The 25,582-nt window shown below is 30.6% G+C and overlaps 2 protein-coding genes across 7 annotated transcripts; one reads left to right on the forward strand and one right to left on the reverse strand.

Annotated features, from left to right (window-relative positions):
- Positions 1-317: 317 nt before the first annotated feature.
- On the reverse strand, positions 318-25,192 carry LOC130441725 (E3 ubiquitin-protein ligase lubel). 5 transcript variants are annotated; one of them, XM_056775516.1, is made up of 23 exons: positions 25,070-25,159; positions 24,362-24,445; positions 17,085-17,247; positions 16,816-16,958; positions 16,560-16,703; positions 16,100-16,220; positions 15,426-15,568; positions 15,184-15,366; positions 14,355-15,123; positions 14,006-14,181; positions 12,667-12,831; positions 12,415-12,600; positions 12,165-12,293; positions 11,358-11,621; positions 11,101-11,308; positions 8,096-11,046; positions 6,660-6,857; positions 6,321-6,605; positions 5,923-6,012; positions 2,381-2,728; positions 2,162-2,319; positions 1,474-1,642; positions 318-434 (listed from the first exon to the last, which is right to left on the reverse strand). In XM_056775516.1, exons 1-23 carry the CDS (start codon positions 25,073-25,075, stop codon positions 405-407), a joined length of 7,113 nt encoding a protein of 2,370 aa, XP_056631494.1. In that variant the 5' UTR covers positions 25,076-25,159; the 3' UTR covers positions 318-404. The 5 variants fall into 5 exon arrangements, with proteins under 5 accessions (XP_056631494.1, XP_056631502.1, XP_056631487.1 ...); XM_056775524.1 differs by lacking the exon at positions 1,474-1,642 and adding an exon at positions 1,893-2,061; XM_056775509.1 differs by lacking the exons at positions 318-434; positions 1,474-1,642 and adding an exon at positions 1,672-2,061 and having other exon boundaries at positions 25,070-25,192.
- LOC130441760 (myoneurin-like) lies at positions 17,453-24,176 on the forward strand. 2 transcript variants are annotated; one of them, XM_056775557.1, is made up of 4 exons: positions 17,453-17,726; positions 18,041-18,773; positions 20,324-20,709; positions 20,767-24,176. In XM_056775557.1, exons 1-4 carry the CDS (start codon positions 17,592-17,594, stop codon positions 21,220-21,222), a joined length of 1,710 nt encoding a protein of 569 aa, XP_056631535.1. In that variant the 5' UTR covers positions 17,453-17,591; the 3' UTR covers positions 21,223-24,176. The 2 variants fall into 2 exon arrangements, with proteins under 2 accessions (XP_056631535.1, XP_056631527.1); XM_056775549.1 differs by having other exon boundaries at positions 20,324-24,176.
- Positions 25,193-25,582: the final 390 nt, after the last annotated feature.

Consider the following 25,582-nt stretch of genomic DNA (forward strand, 5'->3'; position numbering starts at 1 on the left):
GTAAAAATTAAATAACAAAGATAAGTCATTCAAATATCGCTTTGTTAAGAATGAATCTTACAACGTCGATACACGGCTGCCAAAATTTAGAATGTAGTTTCCCCTAAATACGCGTGGAATGATTACACGTACACTTTCGAAATGAAAATTGTTCTTCGCCTATACTATTGTTACTAATATCAATATTAACGACGTTCCATCTATTTTAGTGGAACGAATCGACGTCATAGTTTTCGATGGCGACCAATATTAAAAAAAAAAAAAACGTAGAAAATGAGAGGTTATTGTACATTTGGGAGGTGAAATAAAACACTAGATAAATGAAATTTTACTTGATATACAAATTATACGAGTATAAAACAAACAATCCATGATAATAATATTTCAAAATATAATTATTTCTTTTATTCTAAAGGAATTTGGTCCATTATAATCTGAAATAAAAATTTCTGATTCAAATTTAAGATATTCAAATAATTATTATAATCACACATCAAAATTATATAAACAAACTATTACGCAAGCGTATTAAATAAATGTCAGAAATTAATTGTTGGGTTAGTACTGTCCTGAACAATTTTACGAATCGGTAACTGCTGTTTATAGAACAGGGACGTATTTATGCATCGAATAAATATTAAAAAAAAACATTAATCGATGGATTACTACATTCCTGTGCAATTTGATGAAACGTCAACGGTTTTTAATAGAACAGGAACGTATTTCGTTTATACTGAATAAAAATGAAATATTAACGGGCCATTGATATCCTGTGTTATTTTATGTAATATCAACAGCTACTAGTAGGACAGGGACGTATTCACGTATCATATTAAATTTTATTATTATAAAAAAATTTTTTTGATCAAATATTAAATATTTAACAATCAATTAATTGGCTATTACTGTCCCGGCTTTATCCAATGTTAGTTGAACAGGGACGTATCCATGATTATTAAAGGGTTATTTCTGTCCTGAACCATTTCGTGTATTTAAAAAAAAAAAATAATGTCAGTCGAACAGGGACGTATTCGTGAATATTATGAATTATGAATTGCTGTTGATAAGACAGGGACGTACTTATTTAGGAATATTGAATATTTAATAATGAATGAATGGACTATAGCGCTATGCTGTGACATTTCATCGACTACTGTTAGGAGGACAGGGACGTATTTAAGTATTTTGTGAGTGTTTTTAATTTTTGTTGTTATCAAAAATTGTTATTTTTAAATTAAATGATTCGGTTTGAGTTTTTAGTGAAAGCTGTTAATAATAAGAAAAAAAAAAATAATTGTTGGACACATTGGCAGACTAAGCAAAATATACAGTGAGTCTTATTATGAAATCATTAACTTTCTGCAAATTATAATGGAAATTATGTTTCGAAAAGTGTATATATATAGAAAAAAAAAAATTTCTATTTAATATGATACGGGGTGATTCGCGGTTTGAAATTTTGTTACAACGTACCTTGACACAAATATTTTTGTATTCCTGATCGTCGCACCAGGCAGATCTTTCCGGTAAATCCCTTCCCCTTCTACGCAATTCCTGACCAACTTCGATCAAATCCAAAATAGGTATCGGATCCAGTCGATGTCTACCAATGAGTCCAACTAAATATTCGATGTAATGCAGCCTGAGTGTGTACACGGATAGAAAAAAAAAAAAAAAAAAAAACCAAACGATCAGATAAGTGTTATCGTTCCGGAAACGCCGTTTTTTTTTTATCCTAAAACTACTACAAAACCCCATCTACCACCGGGGTAACCGAGGAGCCGTCCGATAAGCAACCAACGGTCAACAACCGACCCGACGGACGTCGATATTAGTGTGATTAGTTTACGTCGGTAATTTTTTTGGTAAAAACAAAACGGCGTTTCGAATACCTGTTTCAAACGTAACCGATACACGTTTCGGGGCGTTCCGAACGCATTCGGAGGCAACTTTTTACCGGCCCTTCTGACGACCGTTTCCAAATCATCGGTCGACAATACGTCCAACGTTTCCAACTTATTTTTCAACGTCAAACTACATAAATACTCTACATAGTGATCCCTGAAATCATTTACACGCCGTGTTCGCTTCAATACTATTCGGACAAACCCGTGGAATACCCGCATGAAAAAACCTAACCTAATTTTATACACACACTCACCTACACAATCCCGATTCCCCGGTATGTACTTCGTTATTACATATCGAATCTATTAAACCTGCGGGGGTTTCTTTCTGTAATGGCACCAAACATTTAGCTATCGACGCGGAGGAGCCGTCCTCGAGGTTATTGTATATTTTAAACGGTATTTTGTTGTCCTGAAACGATTAAAAATTCGAATACTCATCTCGTAGTACGAATCGAACGTTCCGACCTTACCGTAAGCAATTTTTCTAGCTGGTGAGGTTCTTTGTCTCTCAAATAGAACAGACAGTTCCTCGGATGGTGGGCGTGCAGACCCAATTTGGCGCAATATTGGCCGACCGTACATTTGGCGCCCATCATGAACGGTTTGCCGCAACCGTAACAGAATTCGTGTTTGCATTGGGTGCAAGTGAAATGCATGCAACCGCCTTTCGATAGGGAATATCTGAATTTGCATTTGGGGCAATCTATGCCGTTTTCGGCGAGGTGTTTAGCCACGCCGGACGCTTGGTTTTCGGGATCGTTGGCGTCTTTCCATTCGGCGAATTTTTCGCAGGTGATACCTTCGTGTTGTTTCTCCCACTAGATCAAAATAACACCATTAAAGTAGGCGATTAAATTATTATCGGTGATAGAATTTGATCATTTTTACAAAAAAAAAAAAAAAAAAACACAAAAACTCAAATATGCGACATTATTTGAGGTTAGAATCACGCGATACTACATTTTATAGGCGAAATTACTTGCCGCTGGTTTGTGGAAATGGAATAACTGTCATAAATGTGGCATTCTTAGTGGGAGATCGTTATAACAGCATTGATTCAAACTTAAAAGTCCTACGAAAGGATATTGAAGGCTTCTTTCAAAACTTATTATCCTTTTATAAGTCATTTAGTTTTGAAAACTTCAGGGTCAATATCCTTTTGTAGGACATTTAGTTTTTGAAAAAAGGTTTCAATATGGTTTTGTAGGACATTTAGTTTTGAAACAAGCCTTCATTATCCTTTTGTAGGACATTTAGTTTTGAAACGAGCCTTCAATATTCTTTTGTAGAACATTTAGTTTTTGAAAAAAGGTTTCAATATGGTTTTGTAGGACATTTAGTTTTGAAAAAAGGCTTCAATATCCTTTTGTAGGACATTTAGTTTTGAAACAAGCCTTCATTATCCTTTTGTAGGACATTTAGTTTTGAAACGAGCCTTCAATATTCTTTTGTAGAACATTTAGTTTTTGAAAAAAGGTTTCAATATGGTTTTGTAGGACATTTAGTTTTGAAAAAAGGCTTCAATATCCTTTTGTAGGACATTTAGTTTTGAAACAAGCCTTCAATATCCTTTTGTAGGACATTTAGTTTTTGAAAAAAGGCTTCAATATCCTTTTGTAGGACATTTAGTTTTGAAACGAGCCTTCAATATCCTTTTGTAAGACATTTAGTTTTGAAACGAGCCTTCAATATTCTTTTGTAGGACATTTAGTTTTTGAAAAAAGGATTCAATATGGTTTTGTAGGACATTTAGTTTTTGAAAAAAGGCTTCAATATCCTTTTGTAGGACATTTAGTTTTGAAACAAGCCTTCAATATCCTTTTGTAAGACATTTAGTTTTGAAACGAGCCTTCAATATTCTTTTGTAGGACATTTAGTTTTTGAAAAAAGGCTTCAATATCCTTTTGTAGGACATTTAGTTTTGAAACAAGCCTTCAATATCCTTTTGTAGGACATTTAGTTTTTGAAACAAGCCTTCAATATCCTTTTGTAGGACATTTAGTTTTGAAACAAGCCTTCAATATCCTTTTGTAAGACATTTAGTTTTGAAACGAGCCTTCAATATTCTTTTGTAGGACATTTAGTTTTTGAAAAAAGGCTTCAATATCCTTTTGTAGGACATTTAGTTTTGAAACAAGCCTTCAATATCCTTTTGTAAGACATTTAGTTTTGAAACAAGCCTTCAATATCCTTTTGTAAGACATTTAGTTTTGAAACGAGCCTTCAATATTCTTTTGTAGGACATTTAGTTTTTGAAAAAAGGATTCAATATGGTTTTGTAGGACATTTAGTTTTTGAAAAAAGGCTTCAATATCCTTTTGTAGGACATTTAGTTTTGAAACAAGCCTTCAATATCCTTTTGTAAGACATTTAGTTTTGAAACGAGCCTTCAATATTCTTTTGTAGGACATTTAGTTTTTGAAAAAAGGCTTCAATATCCTTTTGTAGGACATTTAGTTTTGAAACGAGCCTTCAATATTCTTTTGTAGGACATTTAGTTTTTGAAAAAAGGCTTCAATATGGTTTTGTAGGACATTTAGTTTTGAAAAAAGACTTCATTATCCTTTTGTAGGACATTTAGTTTTGAAACGTGCCTTCAATATTCTTTTGTAGGACATTTAGTTTTTGAAAAAAGGCTTCAATATCCTTTTGTAGGACATTTAGTTTTTGAAAAAAGGCTTCAATATCCTTTTGTAGGACATTTAGTTTTGAAACAAGACTTCAATATCTTTTTGTAGGACATTTAGTTTTGAAACGTGCCTTCGATATTCTTTTGTAGGACATTTAGTTTTTGAAAAAAGGCTTCAATATCCTTTTGTAGGACATTTAGTTTTGAAACAAGCCTTCGATATTCTTTTGTAGGACATTTAGTTTTTGAAAAAAGGCTTCAATATCTTTTTGTAGGACATTTAGTTTTGAAACAAGCCTTCGATATTCTTTTGTAGGACATTTAGTTTTTGAAAAAAGGCTTCAATATCCTTTTGTAGGACATTTAGTTTTGAAACAAGCCTTCAATATTCTTTTGTAGGACATTTAGTTTTGAAACAAGCCTTCAATAACCTTTTGTAGGACATTTAGTTTTGAAACAAGACTTCAATATCTTTTTGTAGGACATTTAGTTTTGAAACGTGCCTTCGATATTCTTTTGTAGGACATTTAGTTTTTGAAAAAAGGCTTCAATATCCTTTTGTAGGACATTTAGTTTTGAAACAAGCCTTCGATATTCTTTTGTAGGACATTTAGTTTTTGAAAAAAGGCTTCAATATCTTTTTGTAGGACATTTAGTTTTGAAACAAGCCTTCGATATTCTTTTGTAGGACATTTAGTTTTTGAAAAAAGGCTTCAATATCCTTTTGTAGGACATTTAGTTTTGAAACAAGCCTTCAATATTCTTTTGTAGGACATTTAGTTTTGAAACAAGCCTTCAATAACCTTTTGTAGGACATTTAGTTTTGAAACAAGACTTCAATATCGTTTTGTAGGTCATTTAGTTTTGATAAAAGCCCTTATCATCTTTATGTAGATGATAAGGATTTTTATAAAAATTAAATGACCTACATATGAGCGAGTTCCAAAAAGAATCAGAACGAAAATCTTCCGAGCTTCAATTTTGGAATATCTTAAAAATATCTTGATATCTGTCAAAAAAATATGTTACAACCTTTTTTTTTAGAAGATATTGTCGCTTGTTGAAGATAGGTCTAACAAAAATTGGAGTTACAGATACTGCAAGGAAGAGAAGGAAAATCTGCATCGTATTATTACAGAAAAGTTTTCTATTACAAAAAAAAACGGTGTGTATTTCCTTGAAATCAATCTAGATACAAGATTTTGTAGAATTAGAAGGTAAATTATGAGTTAATTCAAAAATAGCAGCTATTATTGGGAAGATAATAGATTTAAAAGTCACCATTATCCCCCTGTTGAAGAAATAAAACATTGTAGATGGTTTTATATCACCAAAAAAATCAATAAAAATCGTTAGTATATTATTTTTGTCAAAAGTACATACCGGTCTTCTACAATTTGCACAAGTAACAGATTTGCAATCCGGACAAATCAAACGTTTCTGTCGAGGATGAGCAATGAACCCCGATGAACACTAAAATAACATAAAAACCCACTAAAATACTATAAACAGTGAATCGTTAATATTTCATCGCATACCGTTTTGATTTGTTCATAATTAGATCGAAGTTATTAATAAAATCACATTTAAGGTTGAAAATCCAAAATAAATTTATGTTTTCTAATAGGAAGTACAAAAAACTAAAACAATTTTCAGTATAATAAACAGTATAGTTGATCGTTAGGTAATATTTATATAATCAATAAAACAACTCGTAACAAAAATTGTTTCATGCAATTTTTATGGTATAAAAACGAAATAAAAATGTTAAATTCACTAACCTGTATACACCATTTGAAATGTGGATCCTGCATCAATGTTCTATCCCTCAATTTCCTTTGGAATAATTCGTGTACGGGTTCGTCTAAAATTCCTTTCAAAAGTATATCCAAATTTCCGAAATATTCTGTGATATCTTCGTCGTTTAGATCGGCGCTAGTCAGATCGGGTTGTTTACAAAACGGACAATTACAATCCATTATACTTCTATCGGTTATTTGGATTGTAAAGTAATTTTTAGCACATTCCTGACAGCATCTGTGGATACATTTCAGCATCGATATCATCTAAATTAAATAAATATTAGGTATTATTGATGAATTAGTATAGTGTTTTATTACTTGTTTCATGGGATATTTGCCTGCACACAATTCACAATCTTGTTGTAAAAACGAAATAGCAGCATCTATGGAATGGCAATTTTTAACTGCTTCGAGTGCTTGTTCTTTAGAAAATTTCAATTGTAGTAAGCTTAAAGCTAATTCGGCTTGTTCGTAAGTTTCCACTTGTCCTTCTGCCAAAAGTTGCCTGCTCTGACGCTAAAATTACAATACGTAACAAATCTTTACTTAGACCCATTCTGCATATTCCTCAAATAAAATCTTCTTATTTTCAAATAACTAATTCTCATAAAAACATCTCCACAAATATTTATTTTTATCAATTTTTTCAAAAATATAAACATTTTTTGAATATAGGCGGCTTTTTATGACAAATGAATTTTGGTTAACTCAATTATTTAAATTGACAGATGACATAATGTCAATTTACACAGAACAAATTGTCATCAATAAAGAACGTTCCGTTTTATAAAAAAACGTACTTTTATAATAAGATACTCAAATTAAATATTTAAACTATGTATTATTTTTATTTTTTCGTTTAAATATAAAAGAATTTTATTGTTGAAGAGAAAAAGGGTAATGATAATAAAAAAACACTGCTAACTACGAGATTTAAAGTATGTGCGTACCTTAAGATGGAATAGCTTGACAACTGACAACGAACACAACTTCAGTTTACACGAAACACATTGTCTTATATAAAAAGCGTTTCGTTTGACGAAAAAATAAATTGATTAATTTATTCTGTGTGTATTATTCTTATCTTTTCGTTTAAATATCGAAGAATATTATTGTTAGATACAAAGAGTGGTAATTAATAAGAGAAAAAATGTTAATTACGTGATTCAAACGAACGTTACTTAATATAGATTGACAACTAACAAGAAATATATCAGTTTACACGGAAGATATTGTCATAAATAAAGATAGTTCTGTATTTTTAAACTAATAAAAAAATAAGTAAATTTAATGTTTATTTCTTGTTTTATTTTTATTCTAATATCGAATATAGTTGTTGAATAGGGAGAGTTATAATTAATGAAAGAACAAAATGTTATCTACGTTATTTAAACGAACGTTACTTTCAAAGTGTATGCGTACCTTAAGATAGAATAGCTTGACAGCTGTTTTATAAAAACGTATTTTAATACTAATAAAATAAAAAACAAATTTTAATATTTATTTCGTGTATTATTCTTATTTTCCCACATAAATATCGAAGAATATTATTATTAAATAGGAACAAAGAGTGTTAATTCTAAAAAATGTTATCTACGTGATTCAATCGAACGTTACTCCTATAGTGTGTGCGTACCTTAAGATGTAATGGCTTGACAGTTAGTAGTATTAAATGTCCAAAGCTAGAATGACGTCTGAGGGAATAAAAACGATATTAAATGATTTCTTTTTTAATCATAAGCTTACAAATTTACCTCCATATCCGTCATCGATTGTCTATTATCTTCCATTTCATTATTATCAATATCATCATCTTCCGATTCGCAAGTTTCTTCGATACTGTAATTTTTATTTTTACTCATATCAATGACGGTATTATCCCTGTTCAAATTCGAATTCAACGTTTCCATATCGGAATTAATCCTATGTACGTCATCGGAATCATCTTCAAATTCCTCATAACTATCTTCATCTTCTAATAAATCTTCTATGTTACTGTCCGACACGGAAGATTCGCTATCGTTATCCAAAGATTTTGTATAAGAAAGTTGTTTAGAACTAGTGGTCGAATCGAAGGAATTTTTATTAGAAGAAATCAATTTTTGTCTATTAATTTCTTTTACTCGATCCGGACTTGTATCTGGAGAACTACACGTTTCGATTTCTTTTTGTGGTGTTTTCGTTTCTCTCTTAAACGAAAATTTCGTTTTGATTGGTATTTTGCTAGCGCCGGTCATCGGTGATAAAAGCGCGTTCGTTATCGATATACACCGTTGCTTCAACAACGGTATTCTCGATGGTTTTTTTATAGTTCGATGGTTCTCACTTTCCAACTTCAGATTTGATACGCCACTGTTTTCGCTAAACATAACCTCAATTTTTTTATCTACGTTGTTGTTTGTTGATTCCGCTGGAATTTCTTTATTTAAATTTTGAAAATGTTCATTATTCGATTGTGTAGAAAGTTTCTGTTGGTATTTTTTTAAATTATCGTTCGTTGGAAGTGATTTTTCTATTTTATCGTGTTGTTTTGTGAAAATTCCGACTTTGTTCTTATTATCATTGTTATTCTGTTTTGGTAAGATGTTTTCTTCACTTTTTAACGTTTTTATTTTATTATTCATATTGTTTTTGTCATATCTATTTCGTTTTTTAATTGATCTTCTTCTATTTATCTTAAAAGTTGCATTTCGAGTTGGATTAATTGAAGTTTGTTCGTTTGATTTTACCACGACGTTTTTTCCATTCTTATTCTCAATTTTTTCCACGTTTTCTTTCATTATTGAAGCTTCCTTTTTAAAATCATCATTTTTTTCATTTACTATTTGTTTTTCGTCGTCTTTTGATTCTCCCATACTATTTTTTTCTACAAATTCATTACCATTAACATATTTCCCATTTCCTGTTGTTATTTCATTACCCGTTTCAGTCAAATCTGCTGGAGATTCAATTGTATCCGAGTTATTTTCGTTTAAATTTGACATAATTCCTTTTTTATTCTCAATTATTTGCTTATTTTCTTCGACAATTGGATTTTCCAGATTTGAATTATCATTTTTTCCATTAATTTTTTGTTTTTCTTCATCCTTTGCTCCATCAATGTCTTTAATTACATAATTCAAAGATAATCCCTCGTTATTATAATTAACTTTTAGTCCACTGTTATCATCTTTTTCTTCAATTCCTTCACTAAATTCTTCTCCATCTTCTGTTTCTTCATTAACGGTTTGTTTAAAGACAGTTGGAACTCGAATAACATCTGAATTTGATGTAATTTCATTTATTCCACATTTTTGTTTATTTTCTTTCAAAAATGGATCTTCCAATTCTTCATCATGATTTTTTCCATCAATTTTTTGTTTTTCTTCATCCCTTGTACCTCCGATACACTCCATTACATCATTTGAAGAACCAACTTCTTCATAATAAACTTTTGGTTCACTATTATCATCTTTTTTTTCAATGCTAGTACCAAATCGTTCACCATCTTCTATTTCTTCATTAACGGTTTGCTTAAAGACAGCTGTACGTTTAAAAGCATCTGAATTCGATGTGACTTGATTTTTTTCAACAATTTTCTGTTTATTTTCTTTCAAAAATTGAACTACCATCTCTTCATCAACATTTTTTCCACCAATTATTTGTTTTTCTTCATGATTTGATCCAACTATAACTTCTATTACATCATTTGAAGATCCGACTTCATTATAATCAACATTTGATCCAATTTTATCATCTTTTTCTTCTCTTCCAGTACTAAATGTAATATTAATTCGTTCATCATCTTCTATTTCTTCTTTAACGGTCTCATTGATGTTTACTGGAGTTGCGTCTTCACTTTTACCACACGAAACAACTGGTTCAATTTTTATTTGGCAAGATCCACTTCCACCCACTATTTTTGTGGTATCTTCATTCAATATCATTCGATTAATCCCTTCCTTAGTTATTTCATTTCTAGTTTCATCGTTCTTTATTGTTTTCAGTTTATTTTTATCATTTTTAGTAACAGGTTTCAATGAAATGGAAGCTTTGCTTTCCATTAGGTTATTTCCTTCGTTGGTTACCATCTTTTGTTTATTTCTATCACCAAAATATAAATTTATAGTAGAAACGCTTTTTTTTCTTTCTGTTTTCTTATCCTGTTCTTGATTGGGCGTTTCTAGAGCATCTAAAAATTGTAAATCGCTTTCGTCGTCTGAATTATTTGATTCTACCGGATAATCCGCAATATGGATTACGGTACTACTTTTTTCTATATATATTTTCCCCGTTGTAGGTTTCTGATTATCTTCATTATCCATTCCAAGTGGATTACTTTCAATTTCTGAACTTTTTGTATCCTTATTTGTAGTTTCAACTGGTATTTCATCATTTTCCTTAAGTATTTCTTCATTTCGATTGAATCCTTCAGTTAAATCGACGTTATTTATTCTATTTTCAACTATATTTGTATTAGTTTCTTTAATATCATCGTCTTGGGTTAAATTTTCGCTCAAAATTTTAATATCTTCCAAGTTTTTTAAAATTTCAAATTCTAAATTATCTAAAGCTTCTTTGTTATCTTTTATACAATCTTCTTGATTTTTATTATCTCCGGAATAAAGTTGATTCAAATTTTCATTGGAATTCGTGCTAATTATAGAAGAGGGGGTACTTACTGCTTTCGATTCCGTTTTTAATAACGAATCCTCTGTTAATACATCTAAAAATTATATCATTAAAAGTATTAAAGCTTATTATTTAAAAAGTAACTTACCCCTTTTTTCAAGCGTCCTCAAGTCAACCCCCTCGTTACCTGCCTCATTTTCATTACCGACCGGCGGTCCCCATATTCTCATTAAAAACGGTTTCAACTGCATTTTACTTAATTCGTTGTAGGCTTGTTCCAAGTCACCGTGATTGGCCGTTAGAGCTGTTATTATATCTTCGCGATTATAGTCCCCCCTTGAAGCCAAATCAGCATACTAAAACAATATTCGATATAAAATTGAATTTAAAAAAATGCGTTGGTACCTTTTTTTGACGCATTTCTACGCATTCTTCCACTGCCGGCCATAAATTACCTTTATGTTTCCTTAATGCGTCTCTGGCTTCGGTTTTAGACACCGTACCGACTATATTAATTGGTCCTTCGCGACCCAATTGAGTAGCTAATGTTTGAACACTGGAAATTGTATTTTCCCAATTTTCTTTCAACCACTCAATCGGATTATTATCTTTACAGTGTAAAAGTGCTGCTTGTACTTCGTCGGCAGTATATTTGTACTGTTCGGCTTCCTAACAGGATAAATATGTAAAAAGTTATTTATATTAACAAATTTGACCAATATATCAATAATAACCATTTTGTTTTTAATTTAAACTACAATAAATGTAATATTAAGTATTGTTTTTAATTGAAAATACTATCTATATATCTTAATACATACAGTAATTCTTCTAACATTATTATTTTAATGAAATTTTCGCCTACAATGATTTTTGGTAATACACGTCTTCTATTATCATAATATCATTGTATTAACTTTATAACAAATGTTCAATGAACAAAAATTTGTCGGGTATTAGCGAATTATTTAAAACAAAATTCAATATTCTTCATATTGTTTACACGACATAACCTCACAAATTGCTGTCATTAAATTATATCAATCGATCGTCATTCGAACAATCGATTTTTTCTCAGATCACATGTTTTGCATAAATCAAAGTATATTTACACAGAACCGGCTTGAGTTATTATGGTAAAGGAATTTAAAATTATAAAAAAGTTTCATAATAATTTTCAATTTTAGGATAAAATATGTAATTTTAACTCACCCTTAATAATTTTACGATTTCCATGCCTGACGTTTGGAAATGATCGTATCCATTAGTTTCGGGGAAGTTTCGTTCAGAATGATGCTGAAGAGCTTCCGGTCTGAGGTGACTTTGATTCGAATTTTCCGTCTGGAAAAACATGATAATATACCAAGAAAATAAATAATATTTGCTAAATAATATTCTAAACTCAAAGCCTGTTATTGAAAATTAGCGTTAGGACAAAATAAATAAATAAATAAATAAACACCCTGTGGTATGCGAGATCGATCTGGCTGGGTCTCCTGTACAATTCCGGTTTCCTTAGGTCCAATATACTACGCGATTGTCTAACATCGGGCTGAGACGGTCGGTGTTTTGTTGAATTATTTCTTGTATTCAACAGAGATTCGTCGACGTACGGTATAGGGCTTGTTTCTCTGCTTCCTGGTAAACTCTAAAAAGTGCAACATCTATTTTATATACCAAAAGAAAAATTGATATATAAAATGAAATAGTTTACCTGGGAGTCTGATGTATAAGACATTCTACTTGTCGATCTGTGCAACGAAGACCATTCTGAATTAGGCGAATGTAAAGATTGAGAACGTTTCAAATAATTATTACGATTACGACTTCTACCTCTGGGGGGATAACGGTTTTGTTCTAAAGGTACATCTTCGTAAGTCTAAAGTGGAAAATGTTTTGAAAATTCTTATACCACACTATGCAACCATTGGAAAACAAAAATTACTGTAATAACCATAAAAATTTCTATTCGCCATTTTTTTTCTTCCTTTTTAATAAAAAAAATGGCAAACTGTTACTTTTAAAATGATCGAAAGTAGATATTCCCACCTCTACATCTGTTCATCATGGCTTCGAAATATGTTTTACAGTTTCCTGTAATACAAAGAACAATGAACTGAAATAGAGATGGGAATTCTAACTTGTACTCCTAACGGTTCCAAATAATAATTTTTCTAATTGCAGTTGAATTTTCTCGACAAAATTATTTATTACTTCGAATAAAACTCGCGTTTTTTTTAAATTGAATTATCAATTTGTCACATTTTAAAAAGTTGTAGAAAGTTTATTTGAATTATGAAAAAACAGTTTCACCTTTACGGACACACTTAATATAAGTTGAAGTACTTTACTTAATTAGTGTTGTCTTTTTAAAAATGAAACATTTAGATAGACACATTATTTAAGGAATGGCATATTTTAACGGTTTTTAAAAGAAAAAAATACAGTTTTTTGGTTAAATAGGTCACTTTTACGGAAAAAATCTTGTTCAAAAAACTGTTATTTTCAAACTAACAAAATTGCACATAAGGATTCCCATCTCTACGTTATCATCTGGAAATAAACGTCTTTTACAGTTTTATTTTAATTCGAACAATTCAGGAACTGATTTAGGAACGTGCAGTTTGACAATCTTATGCTCCGCGAAGTCTGTGGCCTACCTAACGTTTTTTTAGGTTAGTTCCGAGATTGGACAGGTTCGGAATTGGCTCTGGAGCGCTCCATGAACATAGAATTTTGACAAAACATATTCAGAATAACTTTGAGATTACAATTGAAATTAGAGATGGGCGTTATAATGTAGATTAAATGTAACGTAACTAAAATTTAATTTTATATATTAATTAGTTTAGGGAAGTGCAACATTAAATAATACTTATTATTTATAGACGAAATGAATTTTATTTTAACCTATGGGAATTGTATATTACATCGAATCCTAATAGTTAATAGTTTTTATTTATACAGGGATTACTATAAAGTATAAATTTAAAATAAAAATGTGGTTAATGGAAAAAAAAAACGTTTTTTGTACTATATAAAAAAAATCTTACCTGCGTAGATATGTTTTGGGGAGGCGGCGACGTTCCAGTAGAAATAGAAGTGACATTTTGACGAGGTTTATTTTCACCGGCACAATCAGTTTTCACTTCACTCAAACTAACAGTCTCTTTCGATTCGTTATTTATTTTATCCACGTCACCGATAACCGAGCAAGAATCTTCTTCTCCTGTAACAACAGGATAATTATTAACAAAAACTTGAATACACTCGAGACACACACACACACACACACACACAAAAAAAAAACATTCGATTGAAACGGGGGACGCGTTCACTTGTTTTTGTGGAAAGCACTAAACTTGGTTCCCGGCCAAAAGGAAATTTTCCTAATACTCCTACCTTTCTTCGTTTCCGTATCCGACGTCCGCATCTTGCCCAATTTATTCAAAACCGATTCGGTTTCGCTGTAATCCCGACTGAAATCGTCGCTGGACATATTAATTTGTCGTTTCCCCTTTTCTTCTTCGATTTTATTTATCGTTTTGATAGTCGAAGACGTCTTGCAACACACCTGACACACTTTAGTGTTCGGTTCGTTAACGAACGTGCAATGCTCGCATTCCCATCGAGCCTCGATTTGTTCGGTGCGGTTTCCTTCTTTACCGATACTTTTTAATCGGTTGCTACCGTCCGATAATTCGTCGTCGGTATCGCTAGATGGCGTATGCATACTTCTTTTATTTATCGGTCGCTCGGGAATTTCCTTTTTCGCGGAAAATCGACCGCGCGACGATCTTCTATCGCTGAAAGTGGATCTTCGATCGTCTTCGTCCTCGTCTTCGGTATCTTCGACGTATTTTTTCCGACTCCTTCGACTCTGGTTCGATTTTCTCGATTTGACGCTTTGCGTCGGAGAAGGGGGTCTCGAATGTTGGAAACCTTGAGCCCCACTCGGATGCATGTTGCTGATCGACATCGAAAACGGCGACGGGTACATCGGGACGTTGTTATTCCAGGGATTCATCCAAACGGGGTTCATCATATACCCCCTGGGAGCCATATTTAAACTGAGGTTGCTGCCGTGAAGTTGATGATCGTATCCGAATTGGTTCATCCACGGCGTCGGACAACAAGGTGGCGGATAGTTCAAGTTCGCTAGCGATTGGGCCTGAAATAGCGAAAAAACGTGAAGAAATAATCGACGGGGTTATATCAAACACCGACTTACCTGTTGTACGGGCACGAATCCGTGCTGGTGATGCGCCACGGGATGTTCTCTATCGGGATGAAACGTATCGAACCTCCTCGAAACGTTTCTACCGATATCCGATCCGGATACACTGCCCGCTCTCGATCTACCATTCCATTGTCCGCTTTCCGATCCCGGGAATCCCGTATCTTTACTGGAATTCTAATAAATCGAATATTTAAGTGAAAATAATCAACTTTATACGTCGATTTTTCATTTACCCGCTCAAAATCTGATGAAGTATTAGATAAAGTTCCTTTCATCGCTAATTGGTGTTGCTTATAACGCTGCTGCAACGACGGACTCGGACTGGGAACGAGTCCTCTGCTATTTAAATCGACTGACGACATGTCACGTTGATAAGCTAAAATTTTTATACCATACACTCTGTATATATTTTGTAAAAATTATTTTCATTCATCAATGTATCACCCTGTATTTACATTACTAGTAATAGAAATTAACATTTTGACAACTGACACTTATTTCACGTTGTTGAGTTGAGATGAAACATTCTGTATATATTTCATGAAAATAATTTCCATTTATTGATGTATCACCCTGTATTTGACGTTAATTATTTTTGAAAATTAACATTTTGACAACTGAAAAAAAGTCCTCTCTTTGATAAAGTTAAATTTGTATCTCATTCGAAAAATCTTGTACATATTGATGTATCACCCTATATTTGACGTTTATAGTATTAGAAATTGACATTTTGAACAACTGACCACTTGTTTCTCGTTAATAAAGTAAAATTGACAAATGACGACTTGTCACTTTGATAAACTTAAATATTTATCCAATATAAACATCCTGTATATATTTAATAAAAACAATTTTCATTTATTATATATGACATTATATTATGAGGAAAAATAATTTTAGTACTTACAATTTGGGGGTGGTGGTAATGGTCTACTTCCGAAACTGTCTCTTTTAAAACTCGACGTTTTATCTGTAAGACAAAACCCCCCGTGACTCTCTCGCCTCGGCATCGTCGATGATCTATTCACCTGAAACAAAAAAATTTAATTATCGCTTCAAGATTTTAAAAAAAATTCCCAATACTAGTAATTGTGTATCTAGAAGTAGAATATACACAAAATTAAAAATATTAAATATATTTATAAATTCAGTACACTAGTGTTATTTTAGAAAGTTCAAAGGCTTTGAATTTAGATAGAAATAAAACCGAATCACATTGTATATTTAAAGCTAACTACATATGTCAAAAATTCGCATTTCTAGGTTATGTTTATGACATTCATATTGACATTCTAATTGTTTTGTTTACATTTTATTTTGGGGTGCTTTAAGTAAACAATGTTTATATATTATAAAAAAATTGGTACCTGTGAGTGTCTAATTGGTAACGGGCTGGGGCAGGGAGAGGGTCCAAGTGATCCCGCTCGTCTATGTCGTCTGGGAGGTGGTACAGGAGCTAAGATAGCTTCTCCTTTAGGTGGTAAAGGCGGTCGAATAGTCTCTTCCAGTCGCTGAAAACATCATAATTTTTAATTAATATTGTGATTGAACTAGAAAACATTAATGATAATTATTAAATAATACAAACATTCGAAAAATTAAGGTAGTTTATGTATAGCTTACCCGTCTAGTATGAGTCTGTCGTTTTGGATGCCTATGGTACATATCATCGCAAGAGAGGCAAAAAATTTGTTTACATTGATCGCAATGTACACTAGAAGCTGAAGATCCGCATAATTGACAGTGTAAACCATCCTTTTTTCTATCTGTAATAAGATTTGTTGTATAAAAACGTTTTGTAATGTTTATTTACACAAATTACTCAATAGAGTGTTGTTTTATTGTTCATTTAATTCAATTTGCTAAATACATTTATTATGTTTCATACTTACTATTAATATTTTTTTCTGGTAACGGGGGTACATCATTGGAATATTGTCCAAATTCGATAACTTCATAATCTGGTTCATCTATTGTTTGTCTATGATTTAATTGCGTTTGTCTGTGTTCCTCTTTCGGCACAGGTGGTGCTGGGAAACTGTTTCCTGATTTACTCTGTGGAACGTTGTTATTATTCAATTTTAATTACCAAATCCATTTTTCAACGTAAAAAATCGTAAAGTTTAAAAGTTAAATATATTTTCCAAAAGTTCTAGCTGAATTATCACTTTTTTATAGACGTTTCTCAGTATAAGTCTCTTTTTATATTTCTATGGTTCTGTGAAAATTTAAATTTTAAAAAGATCAATTTAGTGGATTTGATATTTTAAAGTTGGTTTGGCTGTTTTTGTTTTGATTTTTTGTATTGTGATGAGGTGTTTTTAATATGGCGAATAAATTGACTAATTTTTGACAGTTTATATTAACGAAAAAAGACTAATTATACATGTTTTTTTTTCATGACGATGTTTACTTTACCAAATTTTTGTCGAGTTTGCTTAAAATATGATAAAAACCTCATAGATTTGGCGCATATCGAAAATGAACCGAGCGAAACTTTAATGAATAAACTTCAACATTGTGTATCAGAAGTGGTTGGTATTTTTATATTAATTTTGTAGTTTTAACTAAAATATGCATGCCTCAATATAAACATAAGGAGATAATAAACATATATTGATCTAATTTTTATAATAAATTACGTTATTCTTTTATGTAGTATGTATTATGAATTGATTAAAAATATAGTTTTGTCCAATGTCTTGTTTTATAATAAAAATATATTTCGCATTGACATATGTGAGTATTAATGTGTGAAAATATATTTTTTATATAAAAAATAATCGATGTAATAACAATTTTATGTTATTAATGTGATTTGTGTGGAATTTTTTAATGTTTTTTTTAGGAATGGACAATTTTTAAGCCGTTATTATGTCATCCCTGTATAAAAAAATTAAACATAGCATACAGCTTCAAGAAACAATGTGTACAATCTGCAGGGGTATTAAAAAACTACATAGAACTGGTGAAAGAATCTCAAAAGAAAAACGAATCACAAAACACTGTGAAAGCTGAAGGGGTTATTCCAACAACAGGAGGTGCTTACATGCTTCTCCCCAATCAAAAATATGTAAAAATTTTAGTGGGTGGACAAAACCAAACGACAAATACATTTCAAAATGTCTTTTTGAATCTAATACCAGCGAGTTCGTTGAATTCGGTTGTAACACCGAACCTCGAAGCCTCCAATGGAATTAAAACAAAAGACACCAACCAAAATGTATTTTTAAATCTAAATAATACCTTTTCCAAGTTCATCCCCGTGTCACAAGTGACAAAAACACCCCCTGAACCAGAAAAACCCCCCAACCTGACCGTGAATCAAATTCTGACTGAGAGTAAAAGTGAGGAATTGAGTGTGGAAATAGATCCGACTGTTTTTGAATTAGAAGAAGATGAAACTGTTCAAAATGAAGAAGAAGAAGAAGTGAATGATTACGATGAAGTTATAACAAAAGCGAAAATCGATCTCAAAGATGGGAAACTAACGAATGGGGTGAAAGTGCAAAATGGTAAACAAGAAGAAAAACATTTCGTTCCTATTTTACCTAAAAATACCGAGGATTTTATTTCGTCAGGTAAATTTAATCTAAATATAATTAATCGTTCAGGTGTGTGTTTAATTTGAGGTTGTGAATGAATCATACATCAAGTATTTTGTTGATTTGATGAGTTTTTATCCGTTATTTATTTATATGAGTCTGTTTAAATAAACAATGATGATGTAATTAATGGAATTTGGGAATATTTTGGGGAATTTTAGTGTAAAATCAATTATTGGCCTATCTACAAGTGTAAATTTTCAAAATAATGTCGCCATAGTTTATAATAAACTCTAGTTTGCTACTAGGTTCTCAATGCAATCTAATTTTCTGTAATTTTATCATTTTTTGTGTAATCTTCTAAAAACTTTTAGTGAAATAACAATTTTTTTCTTTTTTATATATAATTTTGTTCAATAAGAAACAGCTTTTTCTTTCTTGTTGTATAATTTTACAAAAACTTTTGGTAAAAAACCTTTTTTTTGCTTCAATGGATATAAATTTTGAAGATAATTAGCAAAAGTTATTTCTTTTTACGGTTTTTTGTGTTGAATGAAATTCTGGCAAAACTTCAAATCCTTTGACATGATTTTGAAATAAGTTATGTGAGAACTCAATTTTGTTGTATAATTTTTGGAAGTTTTCTGGCAACGCTCAATTTTTAACTTCTTTTGCATTGAAATTGTAACCATTTTGGGGCAAAACTCAATTTTTGTCTTTTTTTATATAATTTTCTAACATTTTGTGACCAAATTCAGTTTATTTTCAACTTTTTCGTATAATATTGACACAATGTCTGGTAAAACTTTGAATTTTTTGTTTCTTTTCATAGAATTTTGGTGAAATGACTCTAAAATGAAATGTTTTTCAAGTTTTTTGTCAATTTCTGGCAAAATTCGATAGTTTCCATTTTTTATATAGTTTCAAATGAACTTGTAGCATTAATTTGAGTCGTTTGACATAAATGTTAAATAACTTCTGGCAAAACTCAGTTTTTTTATATGAATTTCAAAAAATCATCAGCAAAACTCCAGTGTTTTCTTATTTTATACTATTTTGAAGTAATATTCAATAGAATGCAATTTTTTTGTCTTTTCTTTTTTGAAAAAATGTAATTTTCGAAACTTAAGATAAAAATTTGAAACAACTTATGAACTTTTTTATGATTTTTTTTATAATTTTGTAATAGTTTGTGGCAAAATCCAATTTTAATCTCCCTTTTTGTAAAATTTTGAAAAACCTTTTGGCAAAACTCAGTTTTCGTCTTCTTTCGTGTATAGTTTCGAAACAATTCAATTTCTTTTTACCTTTTTGTATAATTTTGGAACATTTTCCGGCACAACTCAGTTTATTCCAACTTTTTTGCTACTTTTACCATAATTTCTTTAAAAACTATTTTTTTTTTCAATATTCAGTGTAAATTTGGTTTTTTATAATTTTTCTAAAGTTCTAGTTCCAAATTAATGCCACCAAAGTAGGTGTAAGCTAAAGAAAAATCCACTACTCTGGAGCGGGAATAGTTACTGTTAGTTTGGAAAAAATTTTCCCAATAGAAAACAGAAAATAAGTTTTTGATTTACTTGCAGGTCAACATTTTTTATTCTCTTCATCCGAATCTTCGGGAACATTCAAATGCGAATCATGCCAAAAAACCTTCTCCACAAAGAAGTATTTCAAAGCCCATCTCAATCAGTTCCACTTGGGCAAATCACCGTTCAAATGCCAATACTGTTATTTAGAATTTTTAACTAGAAAGGAATACGAATTGTGTTTAAAAACGCACAAAATCGAAACGGAATCATCACTAAACAAATCGATAACCCTACAAGATTTCACCACCAATTCCACCAGTTTAACAGATCTACAACTATCAGACATAGAAGCCCTAATACAACCATCGGAGAACGGGGAATACAATTGCGACGTATGTCGCAGACCGTTCACCAGCTCCACCGGACTTTTAAGGCACAAGGTAATCCATTACCACCCCCTAATTAACCTCCCTTTTATGCAATATCTTCCTTTGCAGGTACGCAAACACAACCAAAAAAATAAAAAAAAATATTTCATCAAAGGTATGAAGAACGCCAAATGTGATATATGCAATCGAGAATTTTCCACGCAGTCCTACATGCAACTCCACAAAAAGTTGCACCTCAGAGACGATATCGGTTACAAATACAAGGTGTTCGGTAAAAGTAAATACGGCGATATCGAAAGGAACGGACAGCAGATTAAAGACGAAGAAGCAGATGAGAAAGTCGAAAGCTTGGACGTTACCCCGGATATTTTCACTGAAGACGATAGCAATGAGGAAAAATATGAAGATCCCTCAACTAGTACGGACAGAAATACCAGTAAAATGGAATTAGACCAAGAGAACGATACGGAAGACGATGAAGAAGAAGAGGAAGACTCCAAATTAAACAAATTAAATATAGATACAGATGTGATAAAGAAAGGAGAGGAAAGTGATTTAGGGTGAGTTTATTGTAATATATGTATATATATAAAATAATGAAAAAGAGTCCAGGTGGAAAGAAGGAAAAGACTAATACAATCCCTGGTTAAAAATATGGAAAAAAATGATATTTTTGTTTTGTTCAGGAATTTTGTAGATACTAAATTTAGTTTTAATCAAATTTTATCTACTAAAACGTCTTTAAAGTGCCTTATATCCTTATACTTCTGTTTTTGTACTACACTTTTTGCAATCACAATTATCATTTAAACCTTTTTATAATTTAAATTTCGCGCTAAAAACCCCCGCCGGATTATATGTCATTCGCTAGAAACGTTCGTTAATCAACAGGTTTGTTCGCGCGTCAATCCGGAATCCATTCTGGGTTGTTCGTTTAGTTAGTTTTTACTCTGATTCGGAATCTGAGTCGCGAACAAAGCGACGCTTTCACTTTTGCAATGTCATTAGCGCATAAAAAGAAGAAACTTTCAACGAGGTGTAATGGGTGACTGAACGTGTGTTTGTACCGGATTTTTAAGAAATAATCTCGTTGAATAAATTACAGTTAGTGGTTTTTGGTATATCTACATTGGAGTTATAAATTTAAATCAACTCGCGAAATATTTATTTGTTTAAGATGTGAATACTGTTATATTTTGTTTGTGTCGAAGTCAAAACGTTTTGTATTTGGTTTCGTGTTTTAAGTAAATTGTGGTGTTAATAAGAAAAAGGGATATAATACTAAAGTGAATTATCGAGATTTGTAATATTATTTTTCAAATTGAAACTAAATTTATGTATTTACATGGCGAATGGAAATTTTAATGACACATTTAAGGCTTTAATTAAATATACAGTATTTGTCGATTTTAAGGTCTCAGGTTATGTTTAAAAGTTAATAGCAAGCTCTAGTAATTTTTTACGTGTACTTTTTAGCACGACATCATTTTCAGAGAGCTTTTTATCAAATTTATTCATTTTCTATTCATATAAATTTGGAAGGACTTTTTGTATAAGTCAATTTGTTTATTTCGTTTTTTTCCTTGTATGTTCACCTCTATTTTGGTAAATTTTAAAAGAAAATCAGGCACAATTAATTTTTCCGTCTTCATTTATCCGTAATTCTGAGATAAGATAAACTCATATTTTTTTTATCATGGAATTTGGAAGAGCTTTGGGCGTATTTCAATTTTTTTTTATATTTCTATTCATGTTTTCTTAACAAAACTCAATTTTTTGCTTCTATATGTATACTTTTGGTCTCATTTTCGGCATAATTTAAAATTCTTGCTTTTTATTCATATACCGTTGAAAAAATTTTTGATTTAAAGCATCTTGTGTCTTCTTTTTTGAGTTTTCTTGAGAAAAGTTTCACTTTTTCCATACAATTTGAAGAACTTCAATCAATATAATTTAATTAGAGCCTTTTTAACTTCTAAACATTAGGTTACTGTTTAATATCAAATTTTATTAAATATGGGACTTCGTTTTTTTCTCCTATTTCTAGAAGTTTTTTTTTATTGTTTCTATCCCTTTATCAAAATTATGTACTTATCAATTTCCATATGTGAATCGATTATTCGTTTCGAGAAAATAAGGGATTTTGTAGGAAACGGGATGAAATCGTGCTCCTCGACTTATTTGTATATATTGTTATTTCAACAAAAAAATAATAGGTACATAACCTATAAATTATAATTTTTTTATAAAAAATTATGAAAAAAAATTGCAATAAAATTCGAATACAGAAACATTTTAGGATATTTTTAAAGTGTTTTATTTTCAATAAATAGAAATATCAACTAAGATATATGTTAAAAATTGATTGTATTTATTTTTGAAATGCACGTAAAATTGTAAATACAGTTTTTTTATCATCAACAAATAAGTAGGTATTAAAAATAACTATATTGTAAATTGAATACCACCTCTACACTTCGATATAATCTCGTTTTACCATAGAACTACATGCACTGCTACTTTGTTCCCTAACCAAAACATCTAAAATGACTAACATCAATTTGATCTTGCACGTCTATGGACGATTCGAAATAAATCGATTGGATCTTATTTGGAATCGATTTTTGAATTGAAAATCCCCACTGATTGACATTAGTTTTAATGGGGAGAATAGCAGTCCATGAACTATATGATCAAATTCAACATTTTTTTTTTTTTCAATTTTTATTTGATTGATTTAAAGATAAAATATTTACGATTTTTTTTTTAATTTTATATATTTGGTGTTTACAAATTGAAATGCGTTTTAAAAACTGTCTTTCATTGTAATACAGTATTGATATATCGTTTTTATATTATATATACATTCTTCTTTAAAAAGACTGTCATATCATTGACAATAAATTGTGGCACATTGATATTTATTTTCGAATAAAAGGATAATTTTTAGATACAAACAATTTTTTAGCATTTCCACCAGTCATAACATAACAAGATGTAACATAACCTACAAATAACTGTATATATATATAATATTTAGTTTTGAAGGTTGTCGAGTATACAAACAGCTAAAAACTAAATTCCCCAGACATTTCCGTTGTTTACCAATATAAATTATATCATTTAAAAGACATATCATAAGTGTACATATACTCATTTTATTGGTGAATTATTTTTAATATTAATTATTTTTTTATTCGAAAAATGTGCCGAACAACGTCCAAAGTTTTAGTTTTTTGTGTCTTATATCGACGAAATAGATTAAATAATTAGTTTTTTTTTTAATTATAGCATATAAACAAATATGTAATCATAATTTTTATTGTACGTTAAGATTTTATATATATATATACCTACAACCCCCCTCGGTAAGCGTAATATTTTTTTATCTACGCATTTTATACATTAATTTCGCTTTTATTTTTACTTAACGGAAACAGTTGAGTGCTTCATGACTGACAAGCCCAAATATTAAAGTTTGCACTAATAAATAAGAAATAAAACATTTTTATCATCGAGTTTTTCATTATTACACCCTTATTCATGGTTCGACAGCATTTTGAGGTTGGAAATCGATTTGTTTTTAAATAATTTCCAAGATAAGAAGTGTTATGTCCTTAGATTTATAAAAAGGTAAGTTGAAGGACGTTTGTGGAATAAATAAAGTGGAAGTCGAATCCCTTTTCGTAAGATATAAACTTACCATCCATTGGGGCATGTTTCTTGCCATCCGGAGGCGTGTAGATGGGTTAGATATGTGCATCGGCCTCCATTTTTCACCCTTATTCTATGTACAAGAAAAATTCAAGAGGTTAATTTTCCAAAATTTTGCTTTTAAAAATAGATTCAACGTAAACAAATTTTCTCAATATATAGAATTCATCCATAGGAAAAAAATCGCAATACTGAAAGAAATATTTGTAGTATCGGCAACACCTAATTAAATATCATATTTAGGTGCACTAATTCATTCCACCAACAATTATTTTCGTGCATCGATCTTGATTATACACCTTCGAAGCAATTTCAATTAATTTAATATAAAAAACCTACTTTCCCAAAAATTTGTTATTAAAAATTATTGTAACGTAAACAAATTTCCTTATAATATATACAGACGCCTATTTTCGATAAAGGTCAGTGAAAATCATGCTTAATAATCTCAATACTATTAATTCATTTTATTTAAAGTAAAAATAATAATTTTAGGTTAGAAAAATACGTTTCACGTTAAAATTATCAAAAATATTTATATTAATAATTCGAAAACGAAAAACAACTTCCTGTATAGACGAATTAATAAAAATTGCTTTCATTAAAACAAAAATAATTATATAATGTTGCATTACTTGACGTGTTGTTGGAAATCAGTACAAATATTTTTAATACTAATATATAAAAAATTGCTTACGTTCATTGTGGTGCGAATTTTCTACGAAACGGATGAAAAAAAAAAAAAAAATAGCAACTCGGATGCACTTGCGAGAATATCACACAAATCGAAAAACGAACCGATGCCGTTCAACTGGTGACTGGCCGTCGTTCTAATATTAGGTAAGCCGAGCAGAGTTTGATAGCTTGCCAAAAGTATAAGAGAATATAAATACAACATAACATTCTTGAATATTTTAATTTAGGATCGTAGTACTTTCCGGGGAAACGCTAACAAAAATCTAGATCAACATCATTAAAAAATGATAGATATTATTTATAAGCTGTGAATACGTGGGTGGCCAGCTATTCTACTTCCAGTTTATCCTATTTGAAATATCTTATTGATTTTGTTTTTAATTTATATGAAATTATATATCGAATGACACGAAATTAATGTTTGTACGTAATTACATAAAAGTTTGGCAAGTTAATTACATAAATTTCGATTTATATCACATAATTTAGAGCTAACATTCTGATAAAACGACAT

The sequence above is a fragment of the Diorhabda sublineata genome, chromosome 1 (assembly GCF_026230105.1).
Source record: "Diorhabda sublineata isolate icDioSubl1.1 chromosome 1, icDioSubl1.1, whole genome shotgun sequence".
NCBI classification, from domain to species: Eukaryota; Metazoa; Arthropoda; class Insecta; order Coleoptera; family Chrysomelidae; genus Diorhabda; species Diorhabda sublineata.